The sequence below is a fragment of the Astatotilapia calliptera genome, chromosome 15 (assembly GCF_964374335.1).
Source record: "Astatotilapia calliptera chromosome 15, fAstCal68.1, whole genome shotgun sequence".
In the NCBI taxonomy this organism is placed as follows: domain Eukaryota; kingdom Metazoa; phylum Chordata; class Actinopteri; order Cichliformes; family Cichlidae; genus Astatotilapia; species Astatotilapia calliptera.
The window spans coordinates 8,794,568-8,813,145 of NC_137436.1; the positions used below are offsets into that span (position 1 = coordinate 8,794,568).

The 18,578-nt window shown below is 40.0% G+C and overlaps 2 protein-coding genes across 2 annotated transcripts in view; one reads left to right on the forward strand and one right to left on the reverse strand.

Moving 5' to 3' along the window:
• The first annotated feature begins 525 nt into the window (after positions 1–525).
• rp1l1b (rp1 like 1b) lies at positions 526–8,898 on the forward strand. The gene has a single exon (XM_080289398.1). The coding sequence runs from the start codon at positions 538–540 to the stop codon at positions 7,789–7,791; it is 7,254 nt and encodes a 2,417-aa protein (XP_080145524.1). The 5' UTR covers positions 526–537; the 3' UTR covers positions 7,792–8,898.
• Positions 8,899–13,411: 4,513 nt separating this feature from the next.
• Positions 13,412–18,578, reverse strand: part of LOC113037539 (low density lipoprotein receptor adapter protein 1) — a 107,166-nt gene continuing 101,999 nt past the window's right edge. Inside the window, exon 9 of the mRNA XM_080289400.1 lies at positions 13,412–14,943. Coding sequence (XP_080145526.1) covers positions 14,820–14,943 — 124 coding nt within the window. The 3' untranslated portion in view covers positions 13,412–14,819. The remainder of the gene's footprint in view (positions 14,944–18,578) is intronic.

Consider the following 18,578-nt stretch of genomic DNA (forward strand, 5'->3'; position numbering starts at 1 on the left):
GCGCATACTGCTGATGTAGGAGACCCTAAAGATGAAACTGAGGAAAGAGCACCGAGTGCAGTGTCAACCAAAACTGAAAAGTCAGCTATTTCTGAAAAATCCTCAGTGTCAAAAGTATTTCATTGTCCAGATGAAAACGATATCTGTGATCTGGAGGACCATGAAGATCGGTCTCCAAGCAATATGTCTGCCAGCTCAGCAAAATCAGCAAAGTCAAAGACTTCAGAAGTTTCAAAAAAATCTAAATCTTCTGCCATTCAATGTGATCGCATTGCAGAAAAGGAAAATAAAGAGGAGCACACTGAAAGCAGATCAGTGAGTTCAATGTCACTCCATTCGGCTGATTCAAATTTTTCTGAAATATCAGGTATATCAAAATGTTCAGCAGAGCCTCCAGCTGAAGAGAGAGTTGCCACACCTAAATCCCATGTATCTACTATATCTCTAAAATCTAAAGCTTCAAAAGTTGCTTCACAGCATAAATTACCAGCGCAAGGAAATGATGAGGATGAACCTCAAAACAGAGCAGAAAGTGCAATGTCAGCAAAATCCTCTATTTCTGCCAAATCCAATAAGTCAAAATTATTGGCTGCCCCAGTAGAAGAAATATCTCATGATTCTGATCATACTGAAAGACCTGTAAGCAGTAAATCACAGAGATCAGCAAAATCCACCAAGTCAAATGTTTCTGTGAAATCTAAGAAATCAAAAGCTACTACTATCCCTTCTGAACACAGCACTGAGATTGCTGATGCAGAGTCTGAGGGAAGAGCGAGCTCATTGTCAACACAAACGATAAGGTCAAATATTTCTTCAAAATCCAAAAAGTCAAAATGTTCTCATGTACCAAATTGTGAGACCTCCAATGAAGATAATGACAAATCACAAACTGAAGAAAGATCTCCAAGTGTAATGTCAGTCAAATCAAATATTTCCCATGTTACAGAAAGATCCAATGCCTCTGATATTACTGAAGACGTTGATGAAGTCACTGATGTGTCTGCTGAAGAGCATGTGGCAGAAGATGTAGTGAGAGCAGTTAGTGCCATTTCAGCTGGATCTGCAAAGTCGCATGCCTCAACACGATCTACGAAATCAAAAGGCACATTTCCAGGTGAAGGAAGTGCTGACGAAGAAAGCGCAAAGACAACAACAAGTTGTACATCAGCTAACAAAGAAAATGTAGAGCGAGCACAAAGTTCTATGTCAGCAAAGTCAAGTGGTTCAAGGAGATCTGCAAAAGGATCTCGAGCTTTTGCTGGAAATTCTGCTGAGGAACATGCTGAAGAAGAAACTGAGGAGAGGTCACCAAGCAGCGTGTCGGCCAAATTAAACAATTCAAATGTTTCTGTGTCATCAAGGAGCTCGACAACTTGTGAAATATCTTCAGAATACAACAATGCCAATGATTTGGAGACTGTACAGAGATCTCTAAGCTCCTTGTCAGCAAAATCAGCTCGATCCACCAAATCACTGCAATCCAACATTTCTTCAAAAACTGCTAAGTCAAAACCCTCTGTAGGCAAAGAAAATCATGAAGCCAATGTGGAGAAAGAAACAACTGGTCCCTCCATTATATCTACTGAAAATTGTTTAAATGACACTGATGAAAATACAGCAGAAGACTCAGAGAACAGAGCAATGACCTCAATGTCTACCGAGTCAAATGCAACATCAGTATCTGCAAAAACAAGAACTTCTCAAAAATCAGGGAAATCAAAAGTGCTGGAGCAGGTAGCTGATAAGGCAGATCCAGCACAGAGGAGTCCAAGTGTTTTATCAGTGAAGTCAAACACCTCAGGAAGAACAAAAAAATCAAATATATCTGGAACAACCACCACTGAAACGGTTGGACATGAAGAAGAAGCTGATGACAGTGCCATGTCAACCAAATCAGTTAGTTCATCAAAGTCAAATAAATTACAAGGTCCAGAAATCACTACTACAAACAGTTCTGGCCATCCTAATGAAGAGAATACTGAAGAGATATCTGAGAAAGCACAGAGTGCTGTGTCAGCAAAATCAAAAAGGTCAGTAAAATCAACAAAATCTGACATTTTAAGCAAATCAGATGTCCCCATCGTGACCGTTGGGGAAAATGAAACCAGAGCACCTACAGCCATGTCAACGAAGTCCAAGGCTTCATCATCTTCAAAAAAGTCCAAAACATCTGAGATCAGTGGAAAGAAAAGTGCCACAACTACAGATGTCTCTTCTGAGCGGACCAGTGTTTCTCCACTAAATTTAGAAGTAATGAAGCCAAAGGAAAAGAGCCGATCTACTGCCAAATCAAACTCTGGAAGACATTCAGCAATGTCAGAAACAAGTCAGAGAGCAAAGCAGCAGAAAGAAAATGAACAACATGTCATATCTCACACAGAGTCAAATGAAAGTAACTTGTCACAAACTCTGTCTAGTTCAGATATCATCAAAGAGATGTGTGAGTCTCCAGCACACAGTCACTCAAAACGTAATGTTCCTCACAAGATAAATGGTGACCTGGATACTAAGGAAAGTGGTGGAAGTGTCACTGACAAGAAAACTGACAGAAGCAGCAAATATCTGCATAAGAGCACCGAAGTTGATGATTTTGACCTGGTCCCATCCAGCCTACCCAACGCATCCCCTACTGAGGTTGTAAACGAATGGCTGAAATCACTGCCAGCAGAGGGTGAATTAGAGGACGTAGAGGAATTTAATGAAAACTGCGATGGACCAAAAACTGTCCCCACAACAGAAGAAATTAACACAGCGGATACTGTTAACAATCCAACTGAGAATTCAAAAGGCCCAGTAGAAGGGGAGGCAAAGAAATGTCTTCCTAATAATGACTGCGAAACAAGCAAAGAAACACCAAAGGAAGATAACGCCTCTACTGATGCAGACAATGCCTCAACAGTATTTAACTCTTCCATACAAGTGATGAAAGTCCTTTTAAATCCGAAGCTAGACAGATGCAACAGTTTACCAGAAATTTCTCCAGCTTATGGACGTAAACTGAGCTCCTCAGCTAGAGGTTTTTTGGATTGCCTTGTGAAGCTGCAGCTAATAGACCATGATCCAAAAAATGCCAATGAAAAAAATGAAAGGTATCAAGAACTCATGGGTATTCTTCAGTCCCTTTGGCTTTGTGATCCTCCTGAAAATGAACATGCATTACGGAAAGATGATCACCATTTTGCAGATGATGATTTCAATCATACGTCATCGTCTGGCGTGGATGTCAACAGTGGCTCCACAGGCTCCGGGAACAGCAGTGATGGTGTAAAGAGTGGCAATGACGTGAATGGTGATGTTTCTGAGCCTCACGCCACTGTGGATATGTTTAAGAAGGTACAACAAGGGTGTGAAGTTGAAACAGATGCAGATGTTCAGAGCACATCAGTAAGAAAGGCAGAAGGAATGTGTGAAGATGAGCAAAAGGAAGATTATCCAGCAAGCAGTGATAGTCCAAGAGAACAATCTGAAACACCACATTCCTCAAACGAGAGTGCAAGAAATTTCAGCGAGGGCCAAAAACTTCCAGAAGCTGAAACCGATTCTTCAGAGAACAGCAACTCTGAGAGCCTTCTCCTCATAGAAAGAGAAGAGCTAGCTAAAATGATTTCACAAGATGATCCTGCTTGGGTCTTAACCTTATTAAATAAAATTGAAAAACAGTTCATGACTCATTATATCAAAGCGATGAATGAGTTCAAAACTCGATGGAACCTGGGAGATAGTGAGCAACTTGACAGTACGATTAATGAACTTAGAGCTGAGGTTCACAAAAGAATCCAAGCAAGTATTGACAGAGAACTGTGGAAAATTCAAGGCCAAAAAGGCCAACCGAGACCTCCAAGAGAGACAAAATCCCGTGTTTCAACGACACAAGCAGAAGAGAGAAGACGGAAACTGAAGGTCAACCTCAAACCATCGACTGATTCACATGCAGAAAAAAGTGACGATTCAGCAACAGGAACGTCTTATAGTGACCAGCGCAGTGAAAACGGCGATGAATGCTGTCAATGCGAATCGTGCATTAAGAAAAAAATGACGTGTAGGACACCTCTTCAGGGAGATTCGATGACACCTGTACCTGCTGCCACGGCAATCAAGTGTGCATCTCACCCTGGAAATATTCATGAAACTCAAGCGGCAGAAACCCTTGTGGAAAAAGTTATTGTTAAAGCTTTAAGGGAAGTGCGAGAAGTACATCCAGGCCCTGAAGATATCTCTGAATTTGCAGCAGATGAAAAGGAAGCAGATGATATGAGTCAAGATGCAGTTCGTGATGAGGTTTCTGAAAAGAATGACGCAAAAGAACATGTTGCCAAAGAAATGCCTGAAAAAACTGTTGCTGAAGAAAATAAGGAGGAGAATGATGCCAATGACATAGGTGATGAACTGCGAAAACAAAAAGGTGATAAAACAAGCGAAGATAAGACTCAGAAAGAAATGTCAGTGGAAGAGTCGTTTTTGGCATCAACAGCTAAACAGGAATATGACAAAGGAGGAGCAAAGAATAAATGTTTGATAGCAAAGAACATAATACTGCCATCAATGCAGCTGATCATGCAGAAGATGAGGGCTAATGAAAAGGATGCCACAGCTGATGAATTGTTACATGAACCAAAAGAATCAGGAAAAATTGTGCAAATTGTATCCACAAATGGAGAAGAATTTGCTGAAGCTATCAGGTCAAATGATGAACTCCCAAAACAAGAAGATGGTGTATATTATAATAAGAGTGCTCTAATAAAACATATTGTGGTTACGAGTGAAGATGACCCTAAGGAAGACACAGTAGAGACTTCAACAGAAGAGACTACTCTGACATCTGATGCTAAACATGAACCTGAGGAAGAAGCAGCAAAGAAGGAATGGTTAACCGTAAAGAATACATTGCTGCCATCAATGCAGATGATCATGCAAATGAGAATTCGGAAAGACCAGCTGATGAAAGCAGATGGAAGTGATGCAACAGCTGATGAACCGCTAAATGGACCAACAGAAGAAGATGAAAGTGAAGACACTGAAGCCTCAAGTGAAGATAAGTCTAAGGAAGATGTTGCTGAAGGTACCATGGTTCAAGATGAAGACACACACGTTGCAGGAGCAACAGCTGAACAAAATCCGATGCCAGAAGAAAGTAAATCAGGGAGGTTTAAGGTAAAGAAGAGAGTGCATATGATGCAGGAGGAAGCAGTGAATGAAGACTTAGCTATAGTTGATGAATTTTTAAAAGAAGAAGAAGAAGCATGGTGTAAAGGTAAACTTACTGCAGAAAATGAGACTGCCAGTTTGAGTGAAGATGAGTCAGATGAGGAGTCTGCTGAAGATACTACTACTGAAGATGAAAATACAGCAGTAGAAGCCACCACAGAAGGGAAAGATGAAGTCTGGGAAGAAAAAATACTCCCTGAAGAAGAGAAAATGTCTACCGTTAGTGAAGACGAGTCTGCAGATGAAAGCACTGACACAGCTACAGGTGACGAATCTACAGAAGAACCAGGTGACCCGGCAACAACTGAGGATGAGACAGCTGCAGAAAAAGAGACTGGTCTCACAAGAAAAGCAGAATCAAAGCATGAAAATGCTGAAGATGAGATTGAAAACAAAGATACTGCTATGGTATCCTCAACTGATCATGAATCAGAGAGTGAGGAAGCTGTGGAATCACTGAAGGTTGATGATGGAGAAGAGACTGATGCTACCAGCGAAGATGACTCTGACGAAGATTTAAATGCCACCACAAATGAAGAAGAAGAGGAAAATGATGTCACAAGTAACGATCTGTCAAATGAACCATCTGAAATAGCAACAACTGAAGATGAGTTTCTTGTAGAAAGAGAGACAGCCGCTACAAGTGAGCATGAACTTACGGAAGGCACTTACGAAGCATCCACAGCTGAAGATGAAAATGTAGCTGTCGAGAGCAGCATGGTGGCCACAAGTGAGCGTGAATCTGAGGAAGAAGAGGTTGTGGAAAAAGGAACAGTCACTGATGAAGAGAAGATCCCTGCTATCAGTGCAGAGGAGTCTGAGGGTGAAAACAATCACACGAACAAATTGTCAGAAGAACCAGATCGAACAGCATCAGCTGAAGACAAGACAGCTGTAAGTGAAGAGATTTCTTCAGCAGGAAAAGGTGACTCAAAGGATGAAACTGCAGTGGAAGCAACTGACAATGAGGAAGCTGTTAAAGCAGAAGATGCTGACAATAGTGAAGAGATTGGTGCTGTCACTGAAAATGATTCAGGAGAGGACCTAGATGCCACCACAAATGAAGATGAGACAACAGAGGAGGATGACACCACAGAACCAGCTGAAGAAACAACCGAAGATGAGCGGGTGATCGAAACAGAGATTGCTGTTTCAACCGAGAATGAACCTAACAGAGGCGCTGCTGCTGAAGAAAACGTGGAAGGAACCACAAGTGACAATGAAGCTGAAGATTATGGTGCAGCAGAAGAGGCTGCAACAACTGAACATGACTCAGACACAGCAGTGGCGGTGAACACCGCCAGCGCAAGTGAATCTGAGTCAGAAGATGAGGTTTCTGAAGCAAAAGAGAGTGCTGTCACAAGTGAAGATGAGCTAAAGAAAGCTGCTGTTGAGGTCGCTCAGGAAGAGGCAGCAGAAGATGTGACAGATGCCGAGCACGAATTTAACAAAGACACCAGTTCAGATGAGTCGGACGTGAAGGGAACGGATGAAAAACTAAGTGAGGGTGAGATTGCTGAGCAAAAGGAAATTGCTGCCACAAGCGAAAATGAAATGGCAGAGGAAGCAGATGAAACCAGTGATGAGTCAGACAAGACAGAGTCGTCTGAAAAGATCGGAGAAAGCAGTGCTAATGAAGAATGTAAAGAAGAAGAAAATGATGAAGATAACAGTAAGAAGCTAGTAGAAGGTGAAACAACTGGAGATGAATCGGAAGAACCTGGAAAGGAAGCGGTGGAATCTGGTGAAAATGAATTGACTTGTGAAGATTGCACAGAGGCTTTAACAACAGAGGGCGAGACTGAAAAGCATGAAACCACAGAGGAAGACTCAGGACAGCCTGAAGCAGGAGAAAATGAGACTGATGAAAGTGACAGCAGGGAAGAATCTGAAGCAGAAGGTACATCTGCAGGAGAGGAGGCTGAAGAAACTCAAACGGGAAAGGTGGAATCTACAGACGATACAGAAGATGAATCCGAGCAAGATGAAGGACAGAATGCTGTCAGTGAATCAGAGGATAATTCCAACAAACCAGAGAGTGGATGCCCAGAAAGTGATGTCACTTGTCAAGAAGATACTAATGATGTAGTGGAGCTTAAACCAGAAGAGGATGAGGAGATGGAGGAAAAATCAGAAACCAAAGAAGAAATCAGAGAAAACAACCCAGAGGATGATGTTACACAATGTGAATGTATTAACATCCCAGATGGAAGTCATGATAATAATGAAGAGGATTCCAATGCTTCTGAAAAGGAGGATGAGGAAACCGAGACACCCAATGAAGACTGGAGTGAAAAACAGGGAGATTCAGCTGATGGAGAAGACGAAGCAGAGGAAGACTCAGATGAACCAGGGGAAGAAAGTGGTGACATACAGCTTCCTTTGGTTACCAGCAAGATAGACAATCAAGATGTAGCTAACATAGTACCTAAGGAAGCGCTAAAGCCACTTGATACTTTGATCAAAAAGACCGCAGAATCTGAGGACGGCACTTACGCTGACATTGAAGATTCAGAGCCTGAAATAAACAGCCAAGATGACATTAAAAGCCTTGAGACAAAGAGTGTGAAAAAGAAGTTGTTTTGAATTGACCGTGACTCTGCCAAAGCTGAAGGTGACTGATAGAGAGTGAGACATGGGAGAAAAAAACGAGGGGTATTCTTAATATTTTAGGTTAGGTCTCCTAAATGAAAAAAAGCAAAAGGATTGATGTAGATTATCCTAAATCTTAAGTAGCACTATTAGGCTCTACTTAACAAGTACTAAACATGACAAGCACACAAGATGAGATACTACAGCAAATTCTAGTATCTGCAGAACACAAACTGCTCATGCAACAATATGAAAAACTTGAATGTATATAATGCATATCTAAACTAAATCATAGAGTATTTTATTACATATCACCTGCAATTCTGAGCCTTAGACAGAACACGGCACTGTTTATGAGCTATGCTTTCCAAAACTTGACAGTATGGTCCCGTTCCTGTGAACAACTTACAAATGTCACACATGCACACACATACTGCAATTTTTGTCAGAATTGCTGCAGTTCTTTTACATGTTTTGCTGCTTAACATTTTCTGCAGGACTGTGGGTGTTTTGAATGTATCCTATTTAACCAAATAGGTTTTGATTCTACTATAAGCATGCAAAAAAAATATGTAATTTTCCATAACCCCAAAACTGTTTGGGTGCTGTGTATAAAAAGTTCTTTAAAAATCAATTGAGATCTTTATTTATTTATCAGATTTTTGAAATATATAATTCTCAGGTTCAATATATTTTGTCTTTGAACCTTTTCTAATCAATTATATATGGATTCTGGCTTCTACCTGTCTTATACAGCACCCACACTCTTTTGGAAAGAAAGCTTGTAAAATAAGTTTTCTCAGCAACCTGGAAAAAATGAATTATATTTATTTATGTGTTTGGTGTACTGCTGTGTATGTAATATACTCTTGTACTCTAGTGTTGCATATACAAAGCAAAACTTGAAGATGATCGCCATCAGTGTAAGCAGATGGTAATGAAAGCCAGAGCTGGGTTTTATGTATCACAACATCCTGCCCTTATGTATTTTAGATGATTCAGCTGTAATTACATGAAGAATCTATGTGATTTTCTGTGGTACAGGGAATTACCTTTGCTCAGTGTACTGCACATATTGATATTAAACATACTTGAAAGTAATTTTATTGTTCTTTTATAAGCTGAGATTTCACACAACAAATTAATGCTTCCAAATAAAATGTTTAACTTAAAAAAAAATCTCCACTACATAATAAGCACGCTACCTATAATAGATCGCAACTACTTTTAGTTACTCCCTTACCACAAGGGGTCACCACAGTGTGTGGGGCTGCATGTTTAATTTGTCAGAGTTTTATGGTGGATGTCGCTCCTGACACATTCCAAAGGGGATTTGTGTCTGGCTGGAATGGAACCAGGAAATTTTCACTTGCCAAGTGTGTGTGTTAACCACTACACTATGGAACTACCTATGATAGATTAAAATTATTATTATTATTTTTATATATATACATTGTTTGCTATGACTATTTTTTATAAAGCATGGTACAGTTTGAAATACTTTATACTAATAAGTCATCACAATTTACTGTGAATTAAATAAAATTAAATAAAATTTTATTTACACAGCACAAAATCACAAAATCACTTTATATTGTAAAGTTAAGACTATTTCTAATGCAGAACCCCAACAACCAATAACTTCCTATCAGCAAACATCTGGTGACAGCGGGAAGGAAAAACGCCCTTTTAACAGGAAGAAACCTCTAGCAGGACCAGGCTCAGGGAGGGGCAGCCATCTGCTGTGATTAGTTGAGGGGAAAAACAGGACAGAAGACACGCTGTAAAGGAGAGCCAGAGATTAATAATAACTAATGATTAAATGCAAAGTAGTGAGAGTGAAAGAGTTGAGTGAACAAGAAACACTCTGTGCATCATGGGAAGCCCCAGCAGTCTAGGCCTACTGCTGAGTAACTAAGGGTTACATGGTCACTTGATCCAGCCCTATATAGTACATTTGCATCATGACTGAAATCAGCCCACTGAAGGAACAATGGGCTAGGAGGTCAGTTCCTTAATCATAATTATGCAAATTCTCATGACCATTCATCAACAACCACTAATCAAAGCCCACTGATCAATGACCATGAGTACCATTCACAGAGAGTTGGGGAATGGCTCTGTGTTAAGCTTGGGGAAACTTGCAGTCAGCTGAGATTGAAGAAGTCACTTGGATGAGTGACGAAACGTTTCTCCCACTGAAAACGCTACATCCAGATGAACAGAATAAACTTTTGGTAACTGGCAATAGCTGATAAACAGAGCGGATGGATGTGCCTCTCTCAGTGTTTCCATTTGCAGTCGATCATTGCTGTCACTTGCAGCACTCTTTTCCATCTAGCTAATTGAAATAAGAATATAGCTTGTACTCTCTTAAGTCATTCCAGGTGCACGTGCCATCTGTGTCCAAGAGTTCCTTGCTCTACAAAGCAACACTCACAAGTGCAGTTATGTGGAGTGCAGTTTGTTTGCTTTTCCCCCCTCTATCTTTGCACAGACACGAGGGCTTCTGTGGTGTAGTGGTTAACACATTCATCTTGCTTGCAAAAGATCTCAGATACTACCCCACTCAAGCTAACTACTACTAGTGCTGGTTGCAAGCCCAAATAAATGGGATGACTGCATCAGTAAGGACATTCAGTGTTGAATCTTTGCGAAGTCATGCATATCAATCAGCTATGGTGACCCTTTGGGAAATAACTGAGTATGCAAAAATTGAAAATGGAACTTCATTTTATGGGTGTATGGGTGCAACATACACTCATACAAAACCATGGGTGCAACATAAAAGTCCCTCCATGACTAGCTTACACTCTTATAGATAAAACTGCAAGCTAGCTGCTATAAAAATAGGCATATAAAATCTTAACAACTTTTTTAAAATTCTTCTGTGTTTGGGTGTTTTCACATTCTGGTCTGGAATATGAATATGGACCAGCACAAGTAGTCTGGTTACTGCGTAGGACTGTTATGAAAATGCATGTCTTACCACATCCTTAGTGAGACAGACAAGTGTGCAGACAAGTGTGTAGCATGTCGCTAACAAGCTGGCACAGCTTCTGCCTATCCAGGACACTGCTGAGTCATTTAGTTAGTCTAGCAAATTTGACTGTGTCACTGAACCTAAAAGAGGGTTTTCATTTTTTGATTGATTAATAAATGATTAATAAAGGATATTGCTTACCCGGTGGTTTACCAGTGTGCCAAATTTATTAAATAGCTAGCTGCTAGGGAGTTAAATATCTATTTAATATCTCCAGTGGCATGGTAAAGTTGGTCTGTGGACGCATCATATACAACTAAGCTAAAATTAAACAAGCTAAAACAAAGTCTCATCCTCTGGGGCTGAAAAATGAAGCTAATCTGGATCAGCCAAGAAGGTAACACCTTCAACCTCTGGGTAACCACAGTCAATCGCAAACTGAAAGGTCAGTGTTTTATCACAATTAATCGCTGAGTATCACAAACAGCTTTTATGTAATTGACAACTTGACTCCATTCAAATGCAATCTGATGGCAGACTGATTGCACATTGATGGTCACTGTTGTATGGGGCGCTGTTTGCAAACTGAAACTGAAGCTGAAATTAACAGCAACATTTTTCCACATTTAGCTCAAAACCTTACTAAACCATATTTTTCAAGTCACTTTTTACAAAATTTACTAAAATATTTAGCTTTTTATATTTAAAACACAATTTTGTGTTAAATCTAAATGTTATGGGAAACTAAATATTTAGCTAACATGCACATTTATTGTATATGTTGGAAATACCAAAATAAAAGCTTTACAAAAACCTCCAGGGCTAAAGTGTGCTGGTAGTGGTTAGGTTGTGTGCCTGCTCTTCCCTGTTGGTCACTTCTCAACACCATGAGCTGCTTCACTTCTTGCATACCAGCATGTCCAGCAATTTAGCTGCACATATGCTGCGGCGATTGTGAAGTGGAGACTGCAGCTGCTGAAGGGTGAACTACTGCTGAACCTTTGGATGGCCAACAAAACAGATCTTCCAATGTTTTCAGCTAAATTGTGGAAAAATGTTGCTGTTAATTTCAGCATGTTTCAATTTGCAAACAGCACCCCATACTGTTGGGTATGAAGTGCAACTATAATCACATTTTTATTTTTCAATAATGTGTGTACAGTTAAAATGATGTAACTACTCGGGTTGCAAAGGTTCTTCAGTTTATGGGGATAGAAAGAAAAACAAACATCAAACGTGCATTCTCTTCTTGCGGGCTTGTTTAACAATCAGAAAATTTCAATTCATGTGTGGAGATGAGAACAATTGCTTAGGGGCCTAATGTTTTTATTTCTATTCAATAAAAGGACAAGAAAGGACAAGAGTATGATGTTAAACTGCATCAAGGACAGACAGCATGCTAACGCAAAGCTAGCAAGGAACCTAGAGTGAAGTTAGGTTAGAAGCTCAGTGTATGCTGACCCCAGCCCAGCAACCAGAGCCTCAACTTCAACAGCTAATAAAGGTGTTGATGAGCAGTCAGGCTTGCAGCCTCAATTTTTAACTGTACATGTTACTACTGTAAAATCACTGTGGCGATCAACTTGATGTGTCTTTGGGGGTAGTTTTCAGCTTTGCTTTGTGTTGTCGACTCTATGTTAAAATTAGTGCTGTCAGCGTTAATCTCGTTAAAATGACGTTAACGCGCTAACCGCGGTAGCACGTTGACGCCGTGTAGCCCCACGCACAGGGCAATCCGCGCTAACTCGCTAACGGAGATTTGCGGGGTTAATACGGTTATGGGCGTTAACGTCATTTTAACGAGATCAACGCTGACAGCACTAGTTAAAACTTAAAAACCCTCAAAGAAAGATTGTGCGTGCCCTCATTAGCATAGGGATTTGTGACCGCATGTTAGCTTAAGCTTTATTGTTCTTAATTGATAATTATGTGATAGTTCATTTAAAGTCATGTTACAGAATAACATGAAAGTAATCTAAGGAGTAATGTAACAAATTCGCTCTCCGAGCTGCTCTGGGCAGACTGTTTCAGTCTTACTGACTTTTTCGCAATCTTCATGCACCGGAGATGCTTTGAAGGCGACAATTGTCTGCAAGGTCCCCTTTTCAAACCTTTTCAAAGATCGCACACTCACTGAATACATCAAGAAAAATGTTTTGTTGTGCTGTGGTCTCTAGCTGTCATTTTCCCTAGCATGACTGTAGCATTATAGCTGAAATTAAAAAACGTTTAACCTGGTACGAGACACTGTTCCAACGTGGGTGTGTATCAGAGAACATGGAGGTTTTTATTATACGTCACGCATTCAAGTTCTGTTAAGGCTTAAAGTTTCTGTTATTAGAGGTGTGGCCAGTTGTGCTGACTAAGTAGCTAGCTATTTGCTAGGCTTCACCTGAGCTTATTTGACTTACTGTGTTTCAACAATTCATTTGTGTTGTTTGGGCCTTTTGGCTGTACCAAACAGCAGAAATAATGCCAACCGTAAGAAGCGTGCGATGTCACCACACCAGTCAAAAAAATTAGTCTAGTCCAGCAACCAACAGGTATTTTTTGTCCATTTAGTAAGCAGGGATGAGAATAGAGATCTTTTACATTATATGTCAATGTGCCCACTAAATAACTCTTTCTTAAAATATGTAGCAAAGCATAGTCTTATATAAACGAGCTCATTTAAATCATAGTTATGTGTTTAAACATGCTCCAGATTACAGATGGAAGCTGTCTGCGATAAGGGCAGTCCCAGTTTGTTTACAGAGGAGGAAATGTGATCAACTGTTTTTCAAAATGAGTTTCACTGAAAGCAGAATCTGTTTTCAATTCGAAATGTCATCAGCATTTAATTCTAATCCTATCGAATAAAAATATTTGTTACTGTCTGGCAAGAATGTTGCAGGAGTGTTTGATTTGCTGAGATGAACTGAATCCTCAAATCTTCTGGAAAAGCAAAGACCTTTTGAGGAAGCACCTGCCCGCTGGCACAGGATAATTTCCACAGTAAACACTGGAAGAGTGAGGAACGTCATCCGGAGCACAATAATAAGGGGTTTTCCCGCAGCTATGTTTACCTCAGAGCAACTTGCCCCTGGAACAGCTGCACAGATTTGCTCCCAAGTACATTAATGCAAAATCCTACTGCATGTGTTTTTTGAAAGTTTCATAAGCAGCCTTTAATTAAGGGCAGTGCAGCTACTGGTAACTTAGAATCTTATAGTCATGCATTATTTTCACCTTAAATATGCAAAGGAAGAAATAACTGCTAGATAAACATGCTGAATTCAGCAAATTATAGCTGCTATCTTATATACAGTATACTGTCTGATTAAAAGTGCTATTACAGTGAATTTGACAAATGAAGCTATAATACAGCTGAACCAGTGGTGTGTTATGTCTGCAGTACAAAGAGCATAATATGGGAAAATAGTACAAGGAAAACTGAAGCTCAACTAAAACTCATGAACATCCTGGAGGTACAGCAAAAGGTTTTCAATACATCGGGGGAGCTCAATTGTTCCTTCTTTATTGACAATCACTTTGTCTTTTTATGGCAAATGTAACAGAAAGACCTTCTCTCAGTCTATGTGTGACAGAGGATAAAAAAGGTTCCCACACTGAGAGGAAGTCAAAGAGGGGCCACTTCTGATGCGGAGGGGGATCAAAATTGAGGAAAGTGCGTGCGTGTGAATGTGCGTGATCTAGGTATTACTCATCTTGTGGGGACCACAATCAAAAATGGACAAAAAGTACACGTGTGAGTGGATGTGTGTCTGTCTGTGTATCTAAATAAATAAAACCTATGGTAAGATTTGAAACAACACTAGCTTGCTGCACAGAAATCACTGTAGAGCTTTTCTGAAAACACCCCCACCCCCACTAACACACAATTATAAAACACGCACATTTGCAGTCACACGCAGTGCACACTCACATTAATAATGGGAGTTGAAAGTATCTATTGGCAGCATGTATACTTTTGGCACAGAGGTGGTCAGAAGTGCATTTACTAAAGGAGACCCACGCTCCCTTTCTTTCCCACTGTTGTTCAGGTTATCCTGTGGGGCCACTTATGACCCTTCTGCAGGCAGGATGCAATGTCTGGGGACCCCAACAGAGCTGTACACGAGCATCCGCCAAGCCCTGGGAAGAAAACAAGGGCTGATGGAAAACTAGAAGAAAAGAGTATAAAGAGAAACGGCAGTTAGTAACCAGGACGCACTCAATAACACTCACCATGCACCTGCAGCCTGTGTGTGTGTGTTGCTTTGTGTAAATGTGTGTACATGTGTGTACAGTGAAGCAAGGTTGTTCCTTCAGTGAACTACAGCATAGCACAATCCCCACACACAGCACAGGTGGTCCAAACAAAAACCTGTGAAGTGTTGCCCAGAGAGTAATATCCCCACGTTGTGTGTTGTATAAACCCCCCCATAGGAAACAAACACTTCCGGTGTTGCAAGATTTATTGTTCGGTGCACTTATAGGTTACAGTATACTGTGACTGATATCTTCCTTATACGGTTCTTTGATTTATTCTCAATATTTAATAGCAATTTAGCATGCACGGGAGACATGAAAGGGTCATAATTACTGCTAGATAACTCAAGGACATATTGTTTTGTGTTTATTGTCTCACTCTGAAGAAGAGGGGTGAATTCCCTTGGCAGTGCATTGTGTGGTGAAAAAAGGAAAGACCTGGTTAACTGTTTTGTATGGTGTGAAAAACCAAAGCATTGTTGTACTTTGATAGACTGACCGCACACCATCTTGCTAAATTTTTGCCCCAGATAAGTCACGTTTGCATTCGATTTCACATCTGCACACCTGCACCACATACAACACACAGAGGAATCCACAACGGTTCAACACTATGCTTCTATAGGTGATGTCATTGTAAAGGTCATATATACATAGAAACGCCAAGAATTAGTCACAAATGATTCCCCAACTTTGAACTGACCTACTGTAAGGACAATCTGGGATTAGAATAAGTCTGGTTACACCCTCTAGTGTCAACACTGGGGAACATCGGGAAGCAATAAATAAACAGACATTATATGTATTTCAGAACTGCCTATTAATTCCTTGTATGCCCTTCTATTTGCAGGCAACATTAAAACAAAACCAAAGAAAATATATACTGCCAAACCTAAGTCTCCTTTTGACTAGTGCTATAAACAACAATAGTATCAGAACCATTAAAAGTAAGCTAACTAACATAAGATTAAATTATGGCCACATTTTTGCCCAGTAACCATTTTATTTACCAGCAGAAAGATGTCCTATCGATGCTCGACTCACTAACCTAAAGTGTATCTTTATTAAGTATTTGGTGGTATTGCATTGAGAAGTCATTATAAGCAACACACAGTCGTGTGAAAAAGAACATTGTCATAACACTCATTTCATACATTGCAATATTTATATGAAAAACACTAGTTAACACTAGCTTCTTAAGGGACCTTAGGTTCTTATGCCAGTCATCTATCGTCTACTGTCAGAAATCTGGGAGTAGTGCTGGACAGTTCCCTCAAATTAGATAAGCAAGTGGCTGCAGTGGTAAAAACCAGCTTCTACCAACTACGCCAAATTTCGAAGGCAATGCCTTACCTACGACACAAGGACCTTGAAAGGCTCATTCATGCTTTCATAACCTCTAGACTGGACTATTGTAATTCTCTTTACTTAGGCCTCCAACTCTCCCTCATCCAACGCCTACAATTAGTCCAGAATGCCGCAGCACGCCTTTTAAGCGGCACTAGAAGACAGGATCATATCACTCCTATTCTAGCTAACCTCCATTGGCTTCCTGTCAAGTACCGTATTGTTTTTAAAATTCTTCTATACACTTTTAAAATCTTAAATAACTTGGCACCCAGTTATTTGATTGACCTTCTTAATTTATATATCCCTACAAGGGCACTCAGATCCTCTAATCAGGGGCTCCTAATGCAACCAATGTCTCGACTAAAGACGAAGGGGGATCGTGCCTTTGCTTTTGCTGCACCAAAACTGTGGAACAGCCTGCCGGTTGATGTCCGTGCGTCGGAAACTATTCAATCTTTCAAATCACGGTTAAAAACCCATTTGTTTAAGCTTGCCTTTCAAACTACTTAGCTTAATTTCTTCCCGGTTCATGCTTGTTGCAATAGTACCATCCTATAACTGTATTTTTTGTTGTTGATTGTTTTCTTTTGCTGTAAACCTGCAAGTATGGCTCGTCTGTGAAGCACTTTGTTGTACCTGTGACTTTTAAATGTGCTATAGAAATAAAATTGAAATTGAAATTGAAATTAAGGTATTTGTGTATGCACAGCTCTCTTAATATCCTGTTACAGCATTTGAGGTCTGGACTTTGACTGGGTCACTAAAACATCTTGATTTTTTCAGACATACTCTTGTAGGTTTGCTGCTGTGCATTGTCCAGCTATTATTGTACAAGATCCAGTTTCAGCCAAACTTTAGCTGTTGGACAGATGACCTCACATTTGACTCTAAAATACTTTGGTTTAACGGTGAGTTCATGGTGGAGTCGATACCTGCAAGGTACCCAACCGCCATACTAGACAGTGGTATGAGGCGTTTGTGATAACATGCTGTGTTTGGTTTTGGTTTGTTTGGCAAAAGCATCATGGCCAAACATCTTCATGCTGGTCGTGTTGGTTGAAAAGACAGTATTTAAGTAGTCTAGGTTTATTCAGATCCATCTTTGCAAGCCTAAAATGCTCATTTTAGAGAGAAGAGCGTTTCCCCTTTGTGACCTTTTCAAACCGGCCATACTTATTCAGTTGTTTTGTAAACATGCTGCACTGAATGAGGCATTTAGAGTCTCAGATGTGGCTCTTGGGTTACCTTTACCTTCTTTATTGCTATGGAAGCCGTATGAGTGTTGTTTGCTTTTTACAGTACTGCACAGAGTGCTGGCATAACATTTTCATATGACTATATTTAACTATTTTGGGGTTTCCTGTGTAATAGAACTTATTGCATACAGCCTTTATAATGAAAAAGTATCAGTAAATCAGTAAATGGGAATTGTGAAATCTTGCTCTGTTATTACATGGAAACAGACTGAAACTGGGTGCATTTTTTGGATATACACATTCACACTTTACTGTTTTCTGTGGTCATCAGGCAATATAGGCAAAAGAAGAGCTGCAAGGCCCTCATTTGTTGCTATTGTTACTGCAATAAAAATATTAATTAACACAATAGCAATCAATTATTGACATTAAAACTTGCATAAAATTTATAAAAGGGGTATATTACCAGGGTGGTTGCACATCCCACTAGTAGCTAAACACTCCCTCTTGTGGCTCGAATTGTGTATTGTTTTACAGTATTACTGTAAACATGTTTCTTGACACTGAAAGGTAAAGATATGAGTAGCAGAGGCCAGCAGAGGAACTGAAATGTGTGTCATGGAAACCATGCCCTGTTTCTTTATCTTGCATCTTATACACTTGAGCAGACAACACTCCACCACACCTACATTTAACACCAATCACCCAGACACACAATACAAAACAGTGCAGACGTTTCTTTTTTCCATCGCATTGTTGATTTGATACCAAAGGTCATTTGCATTTTTTAAAAAAAGATCACAGGCACAAATTTTGCAAATCATTGACCGCATCTACACATTCTGAAGTACAACGAGCTCTACTGATAACTAACCTAAAGTCCTTCTTGACCAATAACTTTGAGGACCATACATTTGTGAGTTTTAATAGATGAAATACAGTTATCAGTTGTGCTCACTGACTAATTGCAGGACTGGGGCGGAGTAACTACTGCAAGTGAA